This window comes from Diadema antillarum, unplaced genomic scaffold, assembly GCF_040938485.1.
Source record: "Diadema antillarum isolate AM-2024a unplaced genomic scaffold, OU_Dant_1.0 scf00000028, whole genome shotgun sequence".
NCBI lineage: Eukaryota > Metazoa > Echinodermata > Echinoidea > Diadematoida > Diadematidae > Diadema > Diadema antillarum.
Genome location: NW_027270917.1, coordinates 6,630,631 through 6,652,020, shown reverse-complemented (window position 1 = coordinate 6,652,020; position 21,390 = coordinate 6,630,631). Strand labels below are relative to the sequence as shown.

Here is a 21,390-nt window from a genome sequence, read left to right as displayed (position 1 = left end):
ATTACAGAAAATTACAGACATGTATATAACTGATTTGACTGCTCCATCTAGTAGGTTAAAAGTATAACAGGAGTAGAGAAAAAGTGGGAGGAAAATCAAGATTGGTTCTTCACTTTACTCCTCTAAATGTTTGCATTTGAACAAGCATTGTTACTGCAGACACGGGCGTAAGTATCTGTTATGTATATTACTTTGAATTACTTTATATGGAAATAAAATCATTTGATTTGAATTGAATTGAATTGGTTTTCTTGAATTCAGACAATTAAATTAATCGTCCCAAGGGGCGTCGAATTATGATAGGGAGGGAGCATTAAACTTATAAGGTGTACGTTGCGAGTGAGCAGAGCGACCGAGCGGGGGAGGATGTTGGAGGAATAGGCTGCCCCTTTCACACGAGGGAGATTTTGCATTTTCAGACCTTTAATTCAGCGATCTAGCGCATGTACAATTTTAGTGAAAGATTCGATTTTTGTTTCCGCCAAAAAAAAAAGTAACCTATGAAACAAAATGTAAAAAACATTCAGGGAACTTGAGAGTGTGGGGGAGAGTATATGGAAGGCCGGGGCTAGGCCCCTCCTATACGAGGGAGATTTTACATACTCAGACCTGAAATTCAGAGATCTGACACACTTTTTGTAAAATATTCGAAATTTGTTTCTGTCAAGAAAGTAAGACAGATATAGATTCAGGGAAATGTGCGGGGAGGGTATGGGCAGACGAGGGAGATTTTCGCATTTTCAGACTTGAAATTCAGAGATCTAGAGTACAATTTGGGTGAAGTATTTGATTTTAATTTCCGTCAAAACTGTAAGAAACATTCATATTCAGGGAAATGTGCGGGGGGGGGGAGGATCGGGGGCGGGGGAGGCGCGCCCCCTCCTCAGACACGAAGGTAATTTTTTACATACAGACCTATAAAATTCAGAGATCTGGTGCACTCTTTTTGAGAAATATTAGGTATTTGTTTCTGCCAAAAGAGTAAGGAAACGTATAAAGTAGTATTCAGAAAAACGGGTGGAGAGATCAGGGTATAGGCCCTACTACCCTCCCTCCCACACGAAGGCGATTTTTGCATTTGCAGACTTGAAATTTAGAGTTATCTGGTGCACCCCTTTCTTTCAGATATTCGATTCTTCATTTTTTCTTTTTTTTTTCTATCAAGAAAGTAAGAAAAATATTTAGGCCTATATTCAAAGAAATATATACGGGGGATGTATGTACAGGCCATCGCCACCCGTGGCCCCTCCTCCAAGAGCGGGGGGGGGGGGGGGTGGAGGCTGATGCATCCCCATCCCGCCCATAGTTCCACCCAGACGTCTCAATCAATCGCAGTGTGCCTGTAATAGGTATTATGGCTTCTGAAATAAATATTAATACACCCCCCCCCCCCCATAGACCCTATTCAGAAAAGGCACATTGTTCTTTCCCTTTCATGGAATGCACGGCGGGCTGCCGACATTTCTGAACCCCTCCCCCGGGCTTTTCGCAGGCTTTTCCTACCTTGGAGACCCCATAAATCCGAAATGAACATCGATCCTCAATACACCCCGCCCCTCCATCTCAATTAAGGAGCTCTCTTTGAACACCTGTATCGCGGGCCCCTGGGAGCAACTTTTTTCACAGGGGTGCCGAACCCCTGACCCACCCGTTCGGTTGCCAGACCATAGCAGCGTTTCAGTATTTGGGGGGTGGGGGATGCATCGGCCCTACAAGCACTGTCGACAATTTCGGGGGGGGGGGGGCAGGGGGAGGTGAAGGGAGGGGATGGGGACATTGAAACGAGGGTGAGACAGTCCTCTAACACACAAGGAAACTTTTGAATTTTTGGTGAAATTCAACACACTTCATGTGGTAAATTTGGAATTTCTTCAATCAAAACAGAAAGAAAAGTGAATACTCATGGACTATGTTCATGGATGAAATGTTGTTGAACGTGGTATCTGCTCTCTCTCTTGATCTGTGTTTGGATCTTTTCACTTTGTATAAGTCCATGGAAGGGGACATACAGGGGGAGGGTGTGGGAGGGGGTCCCCCTCCCTCACGAGGGAGATTTTGAGTTTTCAGTCCTGAAATTCAGCGGTCTGGTGCACACTTTGGGTGAAATTTAAAAAAAAAAGTATTAAAAAATATTCACAGAACGGTGAATGACCATTAAATCGGGGTATAATCAGCTCTTGTTCTTAGTGTGCATCATCACTGTGTAATAACTGTATGGAAGTTGATGAGGCGGGGATGGGAGCCTGGGAGGGGGCTTCCATACGACGGAGCTTTTGCATTTTGAGAATTTAATTACGATTTGATGTATACTCTTGGTGGAATATGGCCATATTTGTATCAGAGAAATGTGTGTGGGTCTTCCACTTTGAAGTCCATGAAAGGGGACCTAAAGGGGGAGGGTGTGGGAGGGGGTATTCACCCCCACACACACACACACACAAGGGAGATTTTGAAATTTCAGACCTGAAATTCAGCGATCTGGTGCACACCTTTGGTGGAATATCATGGATTTTTTTTTTTTTGCAGAGTTCGTGTGTGTGGGTCTTCACTTTGTGTAAGCTCATAAAAGGGGACCTAAAGGGGGAGGGAATGAGAGGGGGTATCCCCCTCCCACACGAGTGAGTTTTGAAATTTCAGACCTGAAATTCAGCGATTTGGTACACACTTTGGGTGAAATTTAAAAAAAAGTATGAAAAATAAATGTTCACAGAAATGTGAATGACTATTAAATCGTGGTATAATCAGCTCTTGTTCTATAGTGTGCATCATCACTGTGTAATAACTGTATGCAGGGCTCGACACTAACGGTGGCCCGGTGGCCCGGGGCCACCAAAAGTGAAAGTCGGGCCACCAAATTTCAAAAAAGGACAAATTTGGTGGCCCGCCTCGGGCCACCAAATTTTTTTGAAAAGTATGTCAATAAATTCGTAACTTTTTGCGCCGGAAATTAACAGTTTGTTTAAAGGATGGATGAAAAGGACTGAATGAGTGCCCGAGAGTGAGTGTTGCAAGTTTGTTGAAGTTTATTTATGAGTAGATATGTCCAAATTCTAATTCTCACTATCATAAAACTTAAGTATTTGACTCATTAAAAAAAAAGGACTTTTAACATTTTTTATTGTTTTTTCTTCGGGACACCAAATTTTTCTCTCGGGCCACCAAAAATTTGAAATTTTTGAAACAAAAAAGTTAGTGTCGAGCCATGCTGTATGGAAGTTGATGAGGCGGGGATGGGAGTGGTAGCCCCTCCCACACGACAGAGCTTTTGCTTTTAATACAATGTACAACAATCTGATGCACACTTTTGGTGGAATATCCTGGAATTTGTATCAGACAAGACGAGTGTAGCAAGTCATCTATAGGGGAGACCAAGCGGGGGAAAGATGTGGGAGGATGTATCCCCTCCTCCATGAGAGAGCTTTTTCATCTTTATGATTGCAATTCAGTGATGTGGAATTTTTGGCGCACACTTTTGATTTAATAATATGTAACATAATTTAGCCATAATCAATGCATGGGATGGAGGCAGGCTAATATAGCAAGGGCATGGGGAGGGTTTAGAAGGGAGTGTCCCCTAACCCCTCCCATTCGAGAGAATGAAAACATATTGTCTCTACACAATTATAATCATTTATGACGGAATATTTGAAAAAAAAAAAACCGTCAAACAAAGAAGCATAATCCTGCCAAATGTTGTGGGGGAACATTGTCAGGAATTGACTGGTGCACACTTTGAGTGAAAGATCGGGACAGTTTCGAATAAAAAATCATCCACTTCCTGGAAATTGCTAATGGGGGGGGGGGGGGGCAAATGATATGCTGCCCCCCCCCCCCCCCCCCAACTCAATCGACATTCCCCTGGAGGGGTACCCAAACCCTAAATGAGGGAACTTCTTCAGTTTTAGAATTGAAATTCAGCAATCTAGTGAGCTCTTCAGGCAGCATGTTTCAAAAAATAATAGAAAAGTAGACAAAGTAAAACATCCAGGGACAATGGGAATGCTTTAATAGTGCTGTCTGCACTTATAAGCTTGTTATGTGTGGGAGGGGGACACCCCTCTCACGCTATATGGAGATTTCGCATTTTCAGAAGTGAAATTCAGCAATCTGATGCACACTTTGGGTGGGATATTTGGACAAATTTCTATCGAAAAACAAGCAATTTTCCCTGTAGATAAGACTTTGGGGTGCGAAAAGCCAACCCCAACTTGTATTTTTCGCAGGGGTGCTATGTATGCCCCCATGTGCCAAAAAAAGTCAGGGGTGCTGCAGCACCCCCAGCACCCCCGGCTCCCAGGGGCTTGTCTCAATATAGACACGTACCTAGCCCTCTCCTCATCTCTGGTGTTAAACTGTCCTCACAATACATGTTCATATATAGGAAAATATCATTTGTGTGTGTGTGTGTGTGTGTGGTTTTTTGTGTTTGTTTGTGTCCAATGTGGGATACTACATGCAGAGCTCATAAGAACTCAAATAAAAACACAATGTTATGGTAAAAAAACTTGATTCCTGGATTTTTATCAATCTTTCTCATTTTCAAGATTACATAACCCCCTTTTGAATTTCTCTGGAGTCAAAAACGAAAGAGAATAAAGTAATCATCTCCTTTTGGAACCTCAGGTTGAAAAGTAAATGCGTCTCATATTGTTTTTTGCAATTGGATTTCACTTTACTTGGGAGATCAAGGAACGAGTATGCGGTCCCTCCAACCTCGAAGTGGGGAGGGGGTGATTTGTAATTATTGTTGATGATTGCCGGTTTCACATACATCTCTCTCACCACGTAACCCCCCCCCCCCCCACACACCATATTACTTTTACTCACTCTCCAAAGGCCGCGCAGAACGGGGGATGGGGGCTATACCAATGACCCTTGACCCCATAAACGGGCCTGCAACCCCTCGATCCCCCTATCGTTCCTATCCCCTATCGGGCCTTTTTTTTTCAATTGCTTTTAAATATTTTTCCTTAAAAACAAACAACACTGCATAAAACTCTGCCACTTAAAATTACGTGTACGAGTCAAATTTTGCCTAACCTACGAAAAATAAAAACCCAAACCCAAACAAAGCAAAGCAATTTTTTTTTTTTTGCAAAGCAAAATTTGATTTGTATATACTTATAATACCGTTATTTTGGGATTTTATTATTTCCAAGATATGTTACCTCTTAATATTTCACGTATGTTTTACACCAATAATGAAATTCTTAAATATAACACACGAAATTGCAATAGATTTCATATGTGCAGGACCGGCGCACTGTTTTCAAAAGTGTGGGGGCCCACTTCCGGGTTTCATGAGCTAACAAGCAAAAAAAAAAAAAAAAGGGTCCTCAGCTCATCTCTACCCGTCCACTTCCGGGTTTCTTCAGCTGACAAACAAACAAAAAAAAAGGTCCTGAGCTCATTCTCTCCCCTCCCATTGTAGTGCCTCTTACATACTTCCGGGTTGAAAAAAGTGTGGGGGCCCAAAGTGATGACACCTTATGTATTCCTTTGTATGGTGCACAAAAAGTGTGGGGGCCCGAGCCCCCACGGCCCCCACGGCTGCGCCGCCCCTGATGTGGGTAGTAAAAACAAATCTAGTTTCAAACTCCGTACGTCACCAATTTCCATTGATATGGTATTCGATTCCTAGAGATATTTGTTCACGCAATAGCCTGTCCTCATCTAAGACATTTTTTGAAAATATACCTTCTAGCAAATCACACATAGTCAATCTATCATATCATTAGTCTTAAGTTTTGTTTTGTTTTGTTATGTTTTGTTGTATTTGTTGGTTTTCTGTCAATATCTACACTTTGTACTTCAAAAATCAATTATTTTGTGCATACTCGTACATAAAGGAAGTTACTTCACAAGGCCTTTTTTTTGGCTTTATTCAAGTTCTCTTTTTCCATTTTCACAGATATATATAAATGATTGATTATCTTTTTTGTTCTGTATTGAAAAAATCAATAATGTATTGTTTTATCAGAAAATGAGATGAATAAACAAATTGAATTGAATTGAATTGAAAACTTTGTTAGCTTTTGTTTTGTGTTGTTGCTGCTGTCGTTGTTGTTTTTCTTTTCACCCTTCAACATGCAAACACCAAAGGCTGCCAGCTCAATAAAAGAGCTCATCAATCGTCAACAAGCTTCGAATTTCTCACAAACTTGTAGTTGTTGCCCCCAGCTCGATGAACCGCTTTGCCGTAACAGGTGTTTATATGTGACGTCATACTGAAAAATCAGCGGCGGCAATTTAAATTTGTACACATCATCACAATGCAGACCTCGAACTGCGGTACATCGGATCGGAGGTAAGCAAGGAGGGCGTGCGTGCGATCCAGAGTGTCGGGTGCGCGGTGGTACTATACTGTACATGGTCTACCAGGAGACTCGGTGCGGTACCCCATTTGCGAGCTCGCTGATGATCGCCCAAGCAACCCTAGCCACAGCAGCTCAAACTCACAAGAAGAAGTATAGAGTATCTGAAAGGAAGAAGACAAGGTAAATTTGGTATTGTTTCTGTCTGTCTGAACGTTGATCACATGACACTAGCTTTTATTCACTCGTAATGTTGGTCGTGCATATGGTAGACAATGTCAATCAGTCAATGTAAATTACACATCGCAGTCAAGTCACAGCCTTTACCATACCGGTGCGGTACTAGTATGTAGAATCTACTTTAGTTTTGATTGTAGGGTCTACAGAAGTAGCGCCAACACGACGTCTGCATGTTGGTCGGGATTTAATGTCTCTTGATGTACGATTGTCATGACGATGGCATATGTCGTAGCAAAGTCTAGGGTTTCTACGTTATAGTTCTGTTGCTATGTCATATCATAAACTGCAAACCATGCAACAATTTAATTCATTTAATATTCATACAAGTTTTACAACACTGTCACAGGCACCATTTCATGAAGGTTGCTAACGGGGGAGGGGGGGGGGGGGGGCACTCCTTCTTGTACACAGAACAGAAGGTTGGACAACTGTGCTTGCCGAAGCTAGGTTGCCTGCCCTGACAAGTTGTCAGTCTCTGACTTTGACTGTAAAGATCGGTCTGCATCTGGTTGTCGGGGATGGTTCCGCGGAGACTGTGTCTGGCTTCATGGGTCCCGGTCTCCGGAGGAGAGCGCGATAGCGTCAACAAAATAGAAGACTCCTCCGGCCCCGAACAGACGGATCTTTCTGTAGTATCTCTGACTGAGTCGGTCGGACAATTTCAGTGAAATTCTTTGACCTTGGTATTAAATTGGCTGAGAAACTCTGGTCACTGAATGTTACTAAAGTAGAGTTATAGAAAATACTAGAATTATATTATTGTCAGAATGCAAAGGTGCGAAAGCACAGTCTCTAGATACGATACTGATAGATCAATGTAAACTAAGTTATTGCAGGTGATATACCATGTGTGTCTTCAATGATATTCTAACTTTCATTAACAATACACAGCCCTGTCGCTGTTCAGGGATGCCATGCTTAAGCTTAAGCTGCTTAATACAGCGTCTGGTTGGGCTAACCAAACTTTCATACAATGTATACTTACTTGATGGTAGGCGATGTGTGTCTTAATGATATGGATTCTAACTTTCATATAAAAACTAGAATGAATACAGTGTATTTTAGAGACTCTTTTGTACCTAGGCATTAATTGAAAAAAAAAATGAAATTGATAAAAAGACTTTTTTTTCTGTTTTTATCATTCATTGCATGTACAAAATGCACAACTTCACTTGTTCTCACTCTGTCTTGATGGCAAGTGATATTAGACATCCATTCACAGATGGGACTGTTTCTTAACAATGGGGTTCGATCATTCATGAGGTGACAAGGGAGGACATCTAAAATGCTGATGTGGAGTGAAATATTGCCCGGTGTGGGGGGAGGGGTACATGGTCTGCTAGTATGTATATAGGCATGGATTTCTGAATGGCCCTGAAGTGACAGCACAAGGCTAACTACATAGCAGCTGAGAGATGAATGAGATCTAGCGAAGGACGTGTAACAAACTGTATAAACACAATATCTGTAATTTTTTTTGCTCTCCCCCCCCCCCCCCCCCCCCCCCCACTCAGATTGTCAACCATACACATAAAAATAATGCTTGTTCCAAATTCCTAGAGATTGTGACTCCTTTACGGAGGGGAATGGGTTAGGATTTTGACCCCCTCTCACAGGCTTTTGGAAGGGGAGCAATCAATATTACCCCCCTATTTCAAGGTTTTGGAAGGGAAGCTGTGGAATTGCCCAGCCCCTTTCACATGTTTTTGGAAGGGAAGTTAACAAAATTACCCCCTTATTGAAGTATGTGCCGAAGCTCCTATATAAGCATCGTCTGCTATACGGTGTACACGAGTTCACGGTTGTGATTTGCTCATGTGGTAGGCCTACAGATAACCACCTGGGGGGAGGGGGGGATTTTGATACTAAGCGGATTTTTAGCATATAATTTAGTTAAAACTGAAAAGAGACAACTTCTGTTTGGCATACCATTCACTCTGCTGTGCAGACTTGGATCTATTTACGCACATGCGAGATCAGTGGTTTGAACTGAACCAGGCTGCTGCGAGCAGAATTCGAGAGGAATGAATCATTAAATTAAAGAGCTTGACTCGTTCCTTGAGTACCTGTAAATAAAGGTATGTTGCCTGCATCTATATGCCAAGTTTTGTGATCTCTTATAATGGAAAAAGGGTAATTGTCCCCGCCGAACGAGTTTGAGCAGGGGACTATGAAACGGGCTCCGTACGTGTGTGTGTCCGTGTGTCCGTCCGTCCGTCCGTGTGTCCGTGTGTGCGTCCGTGAGTGCGTCCGTGTGTGATCAAAATCTTCAATTTGCTACTTCTCTGTCATTTATGAGCCAATTTTGATTCTGTTTGCTTTATATGATAGCACTACATGGGAGCTTTGAAACTTCTACACAGAATTTCAGTCGTGACCTTTGACCTTGACCTTTGACCTATATTGTACATTTTGCTACAAAATGCTACTCCTTCGCCATTTCTAACCCGATTTCGATTCCGTTTGCTTTATGTGATGGCACTAGGTGAGGGCTTCAAAACTTCTACACAGAATTGTGACCTTTGACTTCTTTGACCTTTGACCTTGATTTTTGACCTGTATTGTACATTTGGCTACAAAATGCTACTCCTTCGCCATTTCTAACCCAATTTCGATTCCGTTTGCTTTATGTGATGGCACTAGGTGAGGGCTTCAAAACTTCTTCACAGAATTTTGACCTTTGACTTTGACCTTTGACCTTGATTTTTTGACCTATATTGTACATTTTGCTACAAAATGCTACTCCTTCGCCATTTCTAACCCGATTTCGATTCCGTTTGCTTTATGTGATGGCACTAGGTGAGGGCTTCAACACTTCTACACAGAATTTTGACCTTTGACTTCTTTGACCTTTGACCTTGATTTTTTGACCTGTATTGTACATTTTGCTACAAAATGCTACTCCTTCGCCATTTCTAACCCGATTTCGATTCCGTTTGCTTTATGTGATGGCACTAGGTGAGGGCTTCAACACTTCTACACAGAATTTTGACCTTTGACTTCTTTGACCTTTGACCTTGATTTTTTGACCTGTATTGTACATTTTGTTACAAAATGCTACTTCCGGCGGGGACATATATTACGCACCGCGTAATTTCTACTTTTCCTTGTTCTACCAAGTTTTGTACTTTCTGTCATTGGGTGTGTACAATATTGTAATAATAAGTCCTCACAGCAGAGTGAATGGAAGATATATCTGTCTGTTGTGAGGGTAGGACCATATACTTTGTATGACAGACCATGCAGTTAGCAAGAGGCCACCAAACAAGAGGCAGAATTATTGACAGTCTAAACCAGACCTAGTTCTGTATTCAGACCTGTTAAATTTGACTTGAATCAAGGTATTTTATAGTTCAGTGTGACATATTGTGTCCACTATACAACAATTACATGTGCTCTTCCTCAGATCAGAAGAATTGACCACTATAGAAATCTCTATAATGTTCTAACACAACAATCTAGCTTTCAGTCTGGTTTGAGATCGAAACAGACTGTGAACACTAAAGTCAACAAATGTTTTTTCCTTCTTCATGTCCTGGTGCACTGCATGGCATGTTGATAAAAAGTGGAGTTCCACTAAGGGAGTGTCTTTTTTTTTTCTTTTCAAAACCAAATGTGGCCTACAAGCGTGTTTAAACAATTCTATCTCTTGTTGTTTAATAGTAGTGATGGATGGGTCATACATTGTGATAGACTCAACCACCAGTGGCAGTGACCTGTCGTCCTCCGTGGTTTGTCTGGACAAGGAGTCGGACCATCCCAACCCACCTCCTCACCCGAGCAAGAACCAGCCCAAGAAAGAGGTAACAGGAGATACCACTGTCCCTACCGAGTTGCCAACTTGTGTGAACTCTCCCATCGTTATCCTAGATTCATCATCAGAAGAAAGCTGCACTGCTCCGAGAAGTGATAGTAATGAACAGAAGAGCGAAGATGCCACTTGTCAAGGGGAGGCTTCTGAAGCCAGAAACACGAAAACCTCTGAGTCAGAGTCTAGGAACACTACCAAAATGACACTGAGGAGTAGAGCACATGTCAAGGAGAGCACAGAGAAATGTAAGGATGGGAAAAATGATGTCAGCACCCCTTCCCCAGAAAAGAAGACAGAGAACCAGCTGAAATTGTCCCTGAAGAGACCAGCCTGTGCCACCACGACACCCATCCAAGCATGCAGAAAGCGACAAAAAGTGAACGGTAATAACACATGTAGCTCGTACAGCAGATGAGTTTTTACAGAAGTACATTATTAGATTTTCAGAAAAGTGTGGTTAAATCAATATGGTAGTTGGTACTCAGGACTAGGACTGTCTTTTCAGAAAGGATATAACTCCAATGAATTAATCAGGATCAACATGTTTTAGATTGCTAATTATGGCTATGTTGTTTGATTGTTTTTGAAAGAAAGAAAATGTTCAGTCCTCCATACCTGTATCTGTATTTGCATGCAAAATGAAAAAAAAAAACAGTACCATCAGTCTCTGAAAAGAAGTGCTTGATGGCCTTCATTATTAAAGAAAAAAAAAGAGTTTCTGTTCTGTCAATCACTTGCAAAAAGCCCTTGTTCTCCACTCTTTTTTTTCAAAAAACATTTTGTCTAATGGACACTTCTGTGCTTCCTCTACTTTCTCTTTAGTCAGCACTTTTCATGAAAATATTTAAAGGAAATGAAAAAAAAAAAACACACACACACAGACACACAGTCTAAGAACAAGTGGGAGCTACTGGAGTTGAGGCAAATCAAGGCAAATACATTAATAATTAAAGCCAGACAATAATACTATTGCAGTAGATATTATTGTATTTTCTCTGCCAGCGAATTGATAGGATAACATGCAAGTAGAAAAGAACACCATGACATATAATATTTGCAGAATGGTTTTTATTATCTGTAATTTGTCTCTCCCATTGTCCGATTTAATTATATTGCTATGCGAAGTTGAGTATATTCTTACAGAAACTGCAGAATAAAACTTTATAATTATTATTATCCTTCTCGTGAATATTTCACAGAAACAGGAAAATACTGTCGGTAGTCATGCTTCATAATTTGCCGTGCTTGTAATCCATTTGACCGAAGTGTAGCATGTGTTACAGTGTATATTCCCTTTGCAAAACTTGACACCAAAACACCTCCATTTATCTTCATCTCTCGATCTCCCAGAGCCTCCCTCCATGTGTAGCACACCCATTTCAGGCAGTGCCAACGCTCCCGACATGCCTACTGTCACTCCCATCGCTGTGCGCTACGACCGCATTCGCTGCGAACTCAGCGCAACGAAGAAGCAGCAGCAGAAATTACTCTCGGTGCAAGAGGTAAGCCTAGATATCTTTCACTTTGGATTTGTATTGTGTTAGATGCTCATCCTTCTGCTACTTACCGATATTTGGGTCTGAATCTCAAGACTAAAAGTTCCACTTCTGGTCCTGTCCTTGCTCTCAAAGCCCTCATCTCTCCCTCCTCCACTGGCTCCAGTAAAAAAAAAAAAAAGAGGGTTCTTATTTGTCCCTGCTTGTGTTACAACATTCCAATCCCTCCTCCCCCCCCCCCCCCCCCAGCCTGAATTGATTATCCCGTCAAGGATGGACTGATTTCTGCCATAACTCGCATTTGCCCCCCCTCCCCCCCCTCCCCCCTCCCCCTCCCCCTCCCCCCCTTCCCCCCTCCCCCCTTGGAGGGGGAACCTATCTTCAATGGGTTAAGGTAACCTTGCAGAATTTCTTTGCATACTGTAGTCAGGGAGGTGGAAGGGAGACTCCATCTCCCTGCTGTAACTGTGCAAGCTGAATGCAGTGCACTATGAGTCTATTTCTGTTTCGCTAATAGGGACCTCTTGATGATTTTCGCATGTCTTTAAATTTGCAAATAGCACCTGACTGACGAAATTCGCAAAAATAAAAACCTCGTGAAATATTCGGCGTATAGGCCTACAGTATTTGTTTTCTACATAAAAACATCCAAGTGTCCATGTCTCAAAGAAATGCGTGTGTATGCATGCACATTTATTGCAATGTCTTTTTCCAAATTGCAGAAGTTGTCGTATTATATAACAGAAATGAACAAACTGCTTTTTTATCATTATGCCATGAACATAGATGTTTCACATGAAAATTGTCTATAGGCCTACTACTTTTATCATGTAGGAGCGGGGAGGTGGGAAGTATGTCGAATTGTGATGTAGAAGCGCCTAGTTTGTACTGTTCAGTGCTAACATTAAAGGGATGATACAGTATTGGTGAAGATGAGAATTGGGCTTTTAACTTTTTGCGAGATACCAAGAAAACACTTATGAAATAGTACAGAACATACTATTCTAAGAGAAATTCAAAGTTTATTTGATGAAAATCGGGTTTGGTATGACTGAAACATCCAAAAACAAAGTAAAACAAAGCGATCGTAAAAAAGTGTGGGTCCCACACTTTATTAGAATCGCTCTGTTTTGGCTATCTCAGCCATTTCAAAACCAATTTTCATCAAATAAATGTTGAATTCCTCATGGAATCACATGCTCTTTCATATTTCATAAGAGGTTTCTCATTATCTCATCAAAAAATGTTTGAAACCTGAAATTAGGTCTCAACCAAAACTATACAATCCCTTTAACATGACTTGTGATGTTGCGCAAAATATTGCGTTTCTAGCGAGATGCAAAAACAATTCACAATGATGTAAACTCAATTTGAATAGAAAGAGAGTCAGTTAAGTGAAAGCCGAGGAAGATGACGACTGATAAGGCCACGCTAACTTGTCTGCAAAGACATGTATGATTATCTGGATGATGCCGAGTTGATTAGTTGCCATTAAATGACCGTACAGGCCTACATATACAATGTACATCAAAAGAAACAGTGGTGAGCTTCCGTTGAACTGCCTGTGTGTGTGTCGCAAATGCCTCATCGCTGCTATGATGAGGCGAATTGTTTCATAAGCATATCTGTCTGTACTTTTCTTTTCATGATAGATTGAAACTGAGGCCAAAGTATCCTTCCATATAGGATTATTAAAAGTAACACAGAATTATTACCTTGACAGCAATCCCTCTACTTCCTCCTGTGTAAAGGCATAATTGACCATTTGCAGATGAAACAAAAACCCAGCATTAGTGCTTTAAAAATAGTTGTAAAATGTGTGTTAGGGGTAGAAGCAACCACTGTAAAAATTTGAAAAGGTAAATTTGGTGTTAATTTATTGTTAAATATACAAAATGTAAACAATAGTTACAGTTGGACCTCGATTATCCGTCCTCCTTTTATCCGGAAATCTCTATTATCCGGACGCGTTCACGAAGTGAAGGACTTTTTTTTTTTCATCTAAAAATTGAGAAAAAACAGTGACTTTAATATCTTTTCATGGATCTATTTCACTAATTACACAAGATGTGCATGATAGGTTTCTCAATATCTAATGAGGTAAAACATGTATGATTTTCACATAAAGATAATAATTATAGAGTTCTACTTTATTTTTGTGAAGAAGGGACTACAATTTTGCGCAGGCTGGCATAGATTACACCACTGTTGCGGGATACACTACCTGCCTAGCTGCCAGTGCACTTGGACGGCAGCTATACATTAACATTGTGTCTCCCATATCCGGCCAATTCGCTTATCCGAATGAGCGCCGGTCCCGACATGGCCGGATAATCGAGGTCGAACTGTATAATAAAAATGTTTCCAGACTAAACCGTCTACAGTTACGGTTTATTAAGGAAAATACAGATACCTCGTTATATTTTAGGCTTTAACGCGAAAATTTTATATGATAGGATGTTTTGTGGTACAACAGACCTACACATATGCATTAAATGTCAAATCTTGAAATTGTTAAAAATCACTGTTCCCAAAGGTAAACAGGACCTTTAATGTTGAATGGTTCTGATCAAAATAATTTTCATTTTATTTTGACATTATGTCCAACCTTATCCACCTTACATACTTCAGCAGCATGATTTGCAATGAGTTTGTGTCTGTTTAGAATCTTTCATTATTCTTTGAAAGTAAAGATTATTTTTGAAGATGGTGGTGATGCTTTATACTTCTGTAGTTTATCAAACTGTGAAGTACTCAAAACTAGAGAAGCACTCTGAGAGTGCAGACCTCCACCAAGCAGCTGATTTTCACTAATGTTCTCTTTCTTCCACAGTAACAGTAAAAACGGTAATGGAAACATAACCTCCCTTGGCAGAGGTAATAACCACACATGGTCTGCAAGTTGGTGATAACAGCACTTGTGTGAAGTGATGCTGTTTGTTATTTTGTTTACTTTAAACAGGAGTTACAGGAGGAACTTGCCAAGTTCAGGCAGGAGTTCAGTAAGAAGAAGGAAGAAGAGGCTACCTCCTCCGTCCTGGTCGATGTCAAGACCAAGGAGGACGGCATCCTCCGGCCTGTGGTCATCGATGGCAGTAATGTCGCCATGAGGTGAGACCGCAAGCCTCGCTCAAAAGATCAGCTCCTATATGATATTTCATGCGGCATTGTGCTAAAAACTGATGTTCAGTGGTCGGGAACCATGCTGCATAGAACCACTGAAATTTCCTCAATATATCTGGCATCTCGTTATGTCAGAGATGAAAGCAAGAGAATACAAAAGGGATAGGACCTGCAAAATAGCCTAGCTGTATATTAAGTATCTAGCTATATATCTGAAATCATTATAATGTGGTTCCATGTTAGATGAGAGTGGACCCGGTGGACTATAAAGCCGAAAGGTCATTACTAGGTTCAGGACTTCAGACAAGCGTAGTAACGTGTTCTCAATTTGAATGCCCAGCATGCTGGTTATTTACCGCCTTAGCTTTTCCTATCCAGCATCAATTGCCGTATATACAATGTATATATGAAAAATCAATTCGAACAGCAAGAAAAGAGTGTAAAGAAGCACTTCTAATAAATGGCCAAACACTGTGTCCGGGAAATAGGCGTCCAAGACTTTATGAAGAACACATTGGCAAACTGGTTTACATTGTAGTTTCAGAAGGCCAAGATATATCCTGTGTTTATAGTCCATGGGGGAAAATTCACAGTTTGAATGCGGTGCTAGACTGGACTGTCGGATATTGTCTCATGCAGTAACTTGACATGGATTGATTGTACGTGTTTCGTGTCATGTGGCAAATGTTGAATTTAAATATGACTGCAATTTTTGGTGTGGCTGCTCCCCAAACTGCTCAACCCATATTAATATTTAAAATCATGGTGTCATTCACCTTTCCACTTTTATTCTATGTATTTAGTTTAGTATCATCATCTTTTAGATATATTTTATTTTTAAAGGGAGAATGGGTTTCAGAATTTGTTTATCCCTTCTGAGTTTGGATGAGGAATGGAACTAATGCCTTCCTCAGGATTGATCTTCAGATTTCATAATCAAAAGAATAAAAATGTATTAGAAATATGTATCTCATAGTCATTATTTGTGGCATATCCCTTTGCAGTCACGGCAACCACAAGGTATTTTCCTGCAAGGGCATCGCCCTGTGCGTGCAGTTCTTCCAGAAGCGAGGCCACAAGAACATCACGGTGCTGGTGCCCCTGCACAGGAAGACCAGCGAGGCGGCCAGGAGCTGCCCCATCAAGGACCGACACATCCTGGATGACTTGGAGTCCAAGGGGCTCCTCTCATTCACCCCATCCAGGGAACTGAGGGGGCGGAGGGTCACGCCCTACGATGACAGGTTCGTATAGCCACTGGGAAGCATCCTTCTGGAAAGCACTGTGCACTGGTCGGATACCAGTATACTGGTTGCTGACTGTTGCTAGCCACCTGCGACGAATCATTGGTGGGGGGGGGGGGGGGGGGGGAGGGTAGGGCATCTCTCGCTAGTCTAGTGTGTGTCTGTGTGATGGTCCGCTTCATTGGGTGAGCACCCTACGTCATTTTAAGAAGTTTGAATCTCTTATGTAGCATGAGTTGGGACTTTCTTACACTCTGGAACTCTGGGTTGTTGTTGTTGTTTTTTTTTGTATGTCATGTCTTTTACGAATTCCAAGGGGCAGAGTATTTTCCGGTTGGTTTAGTGGGATGGTGTGAGTACAAACAACATCACACTGGCAGACTAACTGGTTCTTGGATGAAGCTACCAGGGTATTTCTCTGTATGTCAATATAAATGAAAAAGACAAAAATGATGATTGTCCTTAAAGGGCTAGGGAACAATCTGTTTTAGCTCAGAACCACAAGGCCTTTTATATTGTACAAAGTCTGTGGACATAGTGCCCTTGTTGTTCCAAAGCAATATATATTCTTCTTCCTAGATTCTCTTCAGTAGAGACCTCCATTGGTGAGGAAATATCTCAGAAGATCTTGGACAAGATGAGTTGTGTCATGATGTAACGTGAAAACCCAAATATTGGACATTTCAGGCATTCTTTCATCTCCTTATAAGTGTAACATCTAGATGGCCAGTAGCCTGTTCTTGTTCTTTTTTTTTCCAGAACAGTTGGAAGCTGTCTCAAGGAAAAAAAAAAAGATGTGAAGGGATATTGAAAGAATACTTTGACACTGAGACCATAGTCCATACCCATATACAATGAAATTATATATAGTGAATGCCTGATACAATTTCCAAATATTTCAGCAAGTTTCTCATACAGAAGTTGCACTGTGTTAACTAGCTGTATCTGTATTTCAATATCTCAAGAGTTTGCAGCTTTTCTATAGTCTTATAATCACCTCTATGTTGCATTTTGTCCTACGGACACCATGCAGGTTCATCATCCAGCTTGCGTGTGACAACGGTGGTGTTATTGTCTCCAATGACAACTACCGAGACCTCATGGGGGAATCCCCACAATTCAAGCGAGTCATAGAGAACAGGTATGTACACATAGCATTGAGATAGCCAGTATGCTAACAGGGTGCTGCTAACTTTTCTTTTTTACCACTTGCAAGCTCAGGCAAGCAGATTTTCATATTGTTGCTGAACACTTACCTGAATATGAATTTTCTTGCCCCCCCCCCCAAAAAAAAAGTAAAAAGATAGAGGAAAATTGTATGAAAAATCACCTTTTAGTGATGCAAGGCCATAATTAAATGCAACCATTTGAATATACAGCACACATTGATTCACAGTACATTTGTACATTGGAATAACAAACTTGGTTTGATCAAGTGTTGGTGCTTCATTGCATTGAGGTTTCTTCACAGAATTAGTTATCGCGTAAACACATACAGTTTTAGATCTGACCTTGAACTTTGGCCTTTGACCTCTGGCCGATTTCACCCAAAATCTAATCAAGTAATTGCCCTATCATACTTTATACTTGGACCAAGTTTGGTAAAATTCCACTCAATGATATGTAAGTCATCGTGTAAACAAATGGGGACGGACGTACGGACGGACGGAGGAACAACCCAAAACATAATGCCTCCAGCACCCTCCGGGCAGAGGCATAAAAAAAGACGGCTTCAAAACTCTTTGCTTGCCCAATTTAGACAAGCATTTCTTCTCATTGTTCCAAAACACTTGCCTGACTTTGATTTGCACTTGCCCCGGGCAATAGGGCGAGTGCTTATGTGGCACCGTGATGCTAGTCTCTTTTCTACCCACATGATAATTTTTAATGCTGTCAACATGATTTATCTTTGATGTGTTAGATTTGAGATGTGGGGTAGTTTTCAAAGTTTTTCAGGTTACAGTCAGAAAAGTAGAATAATTATATATCACATCTAGGGGGCATTTCATGAATTGTCATGTCTGATATTTTTTCTGATAAACTGCTTTAAAGGGACTGTACAGTACTGGTTGAGGTGGGGATTCATGTTTTGAACATTCCTAGGTGAGATAATGAGAACCTCTTATGAAATATGAAAGAGCATGTAATTTTAAGAAGGATCCATTGTTTATTTGATGAAAATTGGTTTTCAAATGGCTGAGATATCCAAAAAAGTGATAATAATAAAAGGCGACAGGCCACATCTTTTATTAGGATCTCTTTGTTTAACCTTGTTTTTGGTTATCTCAGCCATTTCAAAACGGATTTTCATCAAATACCGTAAACTTTTGATAGCCCTTAGAATCGCATGCTCTTTGACATCTCATTGAGTGGTTTCTGAATATCTCGCAAAACGTTAAAAGCTAATTCCTCACCTCGACCAGAACTGTACACACCCTTTAAGCTACTGAAATCCTTACATCTGATTGGTTGAGAGCACATTTGTCAATAAATTTGCTGGACAAAATACTTCATGAAATGTCCCCTCCCCCCACCATTGCTTTGTCCCACATGTATAAATGATTAATAAATACATGTATTTTGTTCATTCTGTGTCAGGTTGCTAATGTACGTGTTCGCTCGGGACAATTTTATGGTTCCCGAGGATCCTCACGGTCGCTATGGTCCCCGGCTGGACGATGTCTTGAGACGGTAAGAGAGTGACTGTGGCTGTGTGCGACATCAAAACTCATTCACAAAGACTGAAATTTGTCGAGTATCCCCTTGCTGTTTATGTTGTGTGTTTCTTTCTTTTTTCTTTTCTTTTTTTTTGCATTCCTGCGAGCAATATGGTGCTACCATACAATCAGAGTTTCCATAAAGGTGCAGTAATTCATCGCACACAGACCGTGCAAGTATCGTCGGTTGAGAATGAGAAGGTTGTTAAGTCATCTCGGACTCTATGGGTTTAATGGCAACTTTAAAACACCCTTCTTATTCTCACCCAACAATATTATGTGATGTAATGCCAGTGCTTATATGTAAGCATGCTGAGATTTTCTATACAAGGTTTCCCGACGTAAATAATTACATGGCTCGTAAATGTCAATAGTCGGCAACATGAAAATAGAATAAATGTTTCATTCGGGATGTGTATTCTGTAATCAAGAAATTAGAACAGAATGTTTGTTGTAATGCAGTGACGGGATGACTGTAGGCATATAATAATGACCGTTTTCCTCATCCTCCATATATCAGGAACAGTGCCTGGTCTCAAATGACCAGTCCAAAGGGTCCGACGGAACCCCTTCCAGCCCATCGGTCAAGATGTCTCCAATCCTGGCCCCTTACCCATCTGAGACGGTCACCCAGACTGGCCAGGCTGTTCGGAAACAGCCGTGTCTGGCAAGGGGGTGAGCCTAGAAACCGGCCTGTGTCTAGTAATGACCGTTTTCCTCATCCTCCACATTTTCGAGACAGTGCTTGGTCTGAGATGACCAGTCCAAAGGGTCCGACAGAACCCTTTCCAGGACAACGGTCAAGCTGTCTACAGCCCTGGCCCCTAACCCATCTGAGACGGTCACCCAGACTGGCCTCACTGTTTGGAAATAGCCGTGTCTGGCAAGGGGATAGGCCTGCCTACAACCCCAACCCACCAGCACTCAGGTACTAGATGTGGTACAGCTTCAAATGTCTACCTGTCAGAGAAGAACATGCAGAGATGTACAGGGGAATCCCGTTCTAACGAGATCGTATACGAAGAGAATCCACTTATAACGAGATAAATTGTCCGGTCCCAACTAAATTTGTGTGTTAACCTATGGGAATTCGAAGTTTCGTTCATTGCGGGATAGTTTTCGGGCCTAAAAACAAAGAAAAACGAAGGTGAATTCGTGCGGATATGGCGGGCAAAATCATGCAATGTTTTAAAACCAGAAAAGGTTAGTTCTCCATGTAATTGTCTGAAATTATTGTTGCATGCAGGCAGGTACAAACCACTGCCAGAGCCAAACAACGCAATTAAGGAGCACGCGCTGGAAGTTCCTTACGTCTCTTTCTGAGGGCCGACAGCATCAATTTTTTTGCAAATGTAGCAAATTGTCAGAAATTTTTAACATGTTCAATATTTTTTTGAAATAAGAAAAACTGGTTGAAACAATGAAAACTGTTTTCAAGTTTGATTGCCACTGTAATTACCGAACCCTGACGACACCTAATATTTGCTAAAATTTCGTAAACTTACATAAACATTAGCCGCTCAGGTAAATGGTTTTTTTTTTTTTTTCTGGACTTCTTGCCTACTACTGCCTAGATGCGTACCTGACTTGTATCCTGACGTAGCACGTCATCTGACAGGAAAGTGTATACTTGTGGAAAACAAAAATATGTTAAGTACAGTACTTGTGCGTTGCTTTGTATCCGTAATATGAAAAAAAAAAAGCCTGTTCCTGTGAGCACTAGGTCCAACAGGTTTTTTGTTTGTTTGTTTGTTTGTTTTTTGTTTTTGGATGACTCTGCTACGCAAGGAAAGCTCTTCATAAGAATATCAGGAATGATATATTCTCACACATCCTCTTACGACACACATTTGTGCTGTAAGTCAGTTGCAACCATAATTGTAGTATTCTTGCATTCAGACCTGAGATGATATACCTGCAAGCAATGTTATGATTCTGAGACCAAGACCAGGTAGATAAATTTTAGCAACTGTAATTGTGTTATTCTTGCATTCAAACCCCGAGACATTTACCTGCAAGCAATGTTATGAATATAAGACCAAGTAGGTGAATTTAGCAACCACAATAATTGTAGTATTCTTGCATTCAAACCCAAGACTATATTCCTGCAAACAATGCAATGATTATGAGACCACGACAGTATTAAAGTGTGTTTGTTTGTTTGTTTTTAAAACTTACTACTGGCTGTCCAATCAAATGACTTTCTGACTTTCAATCTGCTGCAACTTTCCCCCTCTCGTGCAAGCTGTCACTGACTTGTTCCTGTGACCCATTTATCATCAACTCTGTCATTAGAGCCAAGTCAACTCAGAGTACTCAAGACGTTATAGCTGACAACTCATGGCTCAAATACAATCGTCTTGCCAACTTTCACAATCTCCAGAGGCCTTGTAGTAATACTGTCCTCATTCAGTGAATCTGTTAACAGTGGCAATAATATGATGA

At 41.0% G+C, this 21,390-nt stretch overlaps 1 protein-coding gene across 1 annotated transcript; it reads left to right on the top strand.

The window, feature by feature from the left end:
- Positions 1–6,398: 6,398 nt before the first annotated feature.
- Positions 6,399–20,045, top strand: LOC139736259 (uncharacterized). Its single transcript, XM_071646993.1, has 8 exons — positions 6,399–6,497; positions 10,218–10,748; positions 11,716–11,867; positions 14,824–14,972; positions 15,989–16,228; positions 17,262–17,369; positions 18,827–18,919; positions 19,466–20,045. Exons 2-8 carry the CDS (start codon positions 10,223–10,225, stop codon positions 19,878–19,880), a joined length of 1,683 nt encoding a protein of 560 aa, XP_071503094.1. The 5' UTR covers positions 6,399–6,497; positions 10,218–10,222; the 3' UTR covers positions 19,881–20,045.
- Positions 20,046–21,390: the final 1,345 nt, after the last annotated feature.

Excerpts from the sequence above, each read along its gene's own strand:
- LOC139736259 (XM_071646993.1), top strand. The coding sequence starts at position 10,223 with ATGGATGGGTCATACATTGTGATAGACTCAACCACCAGTGGCAGTGAC. Across the intron at positions 10,749-11,715 it reads AAAGCGACAAAAAGTGAACG|AGCCTCCCTCCATGTGTAGC; the intron begins GTAATAACACAT and ends TCGATCTCCCAG. Across the intron at positions 11,868-14,823 it reads AATTACTCTCGGTGCAAGAG|GAGTTACAGGAGGAACTTGC; the intron begins GTAAGCCTAGAT and ends TACTTTAAACAG.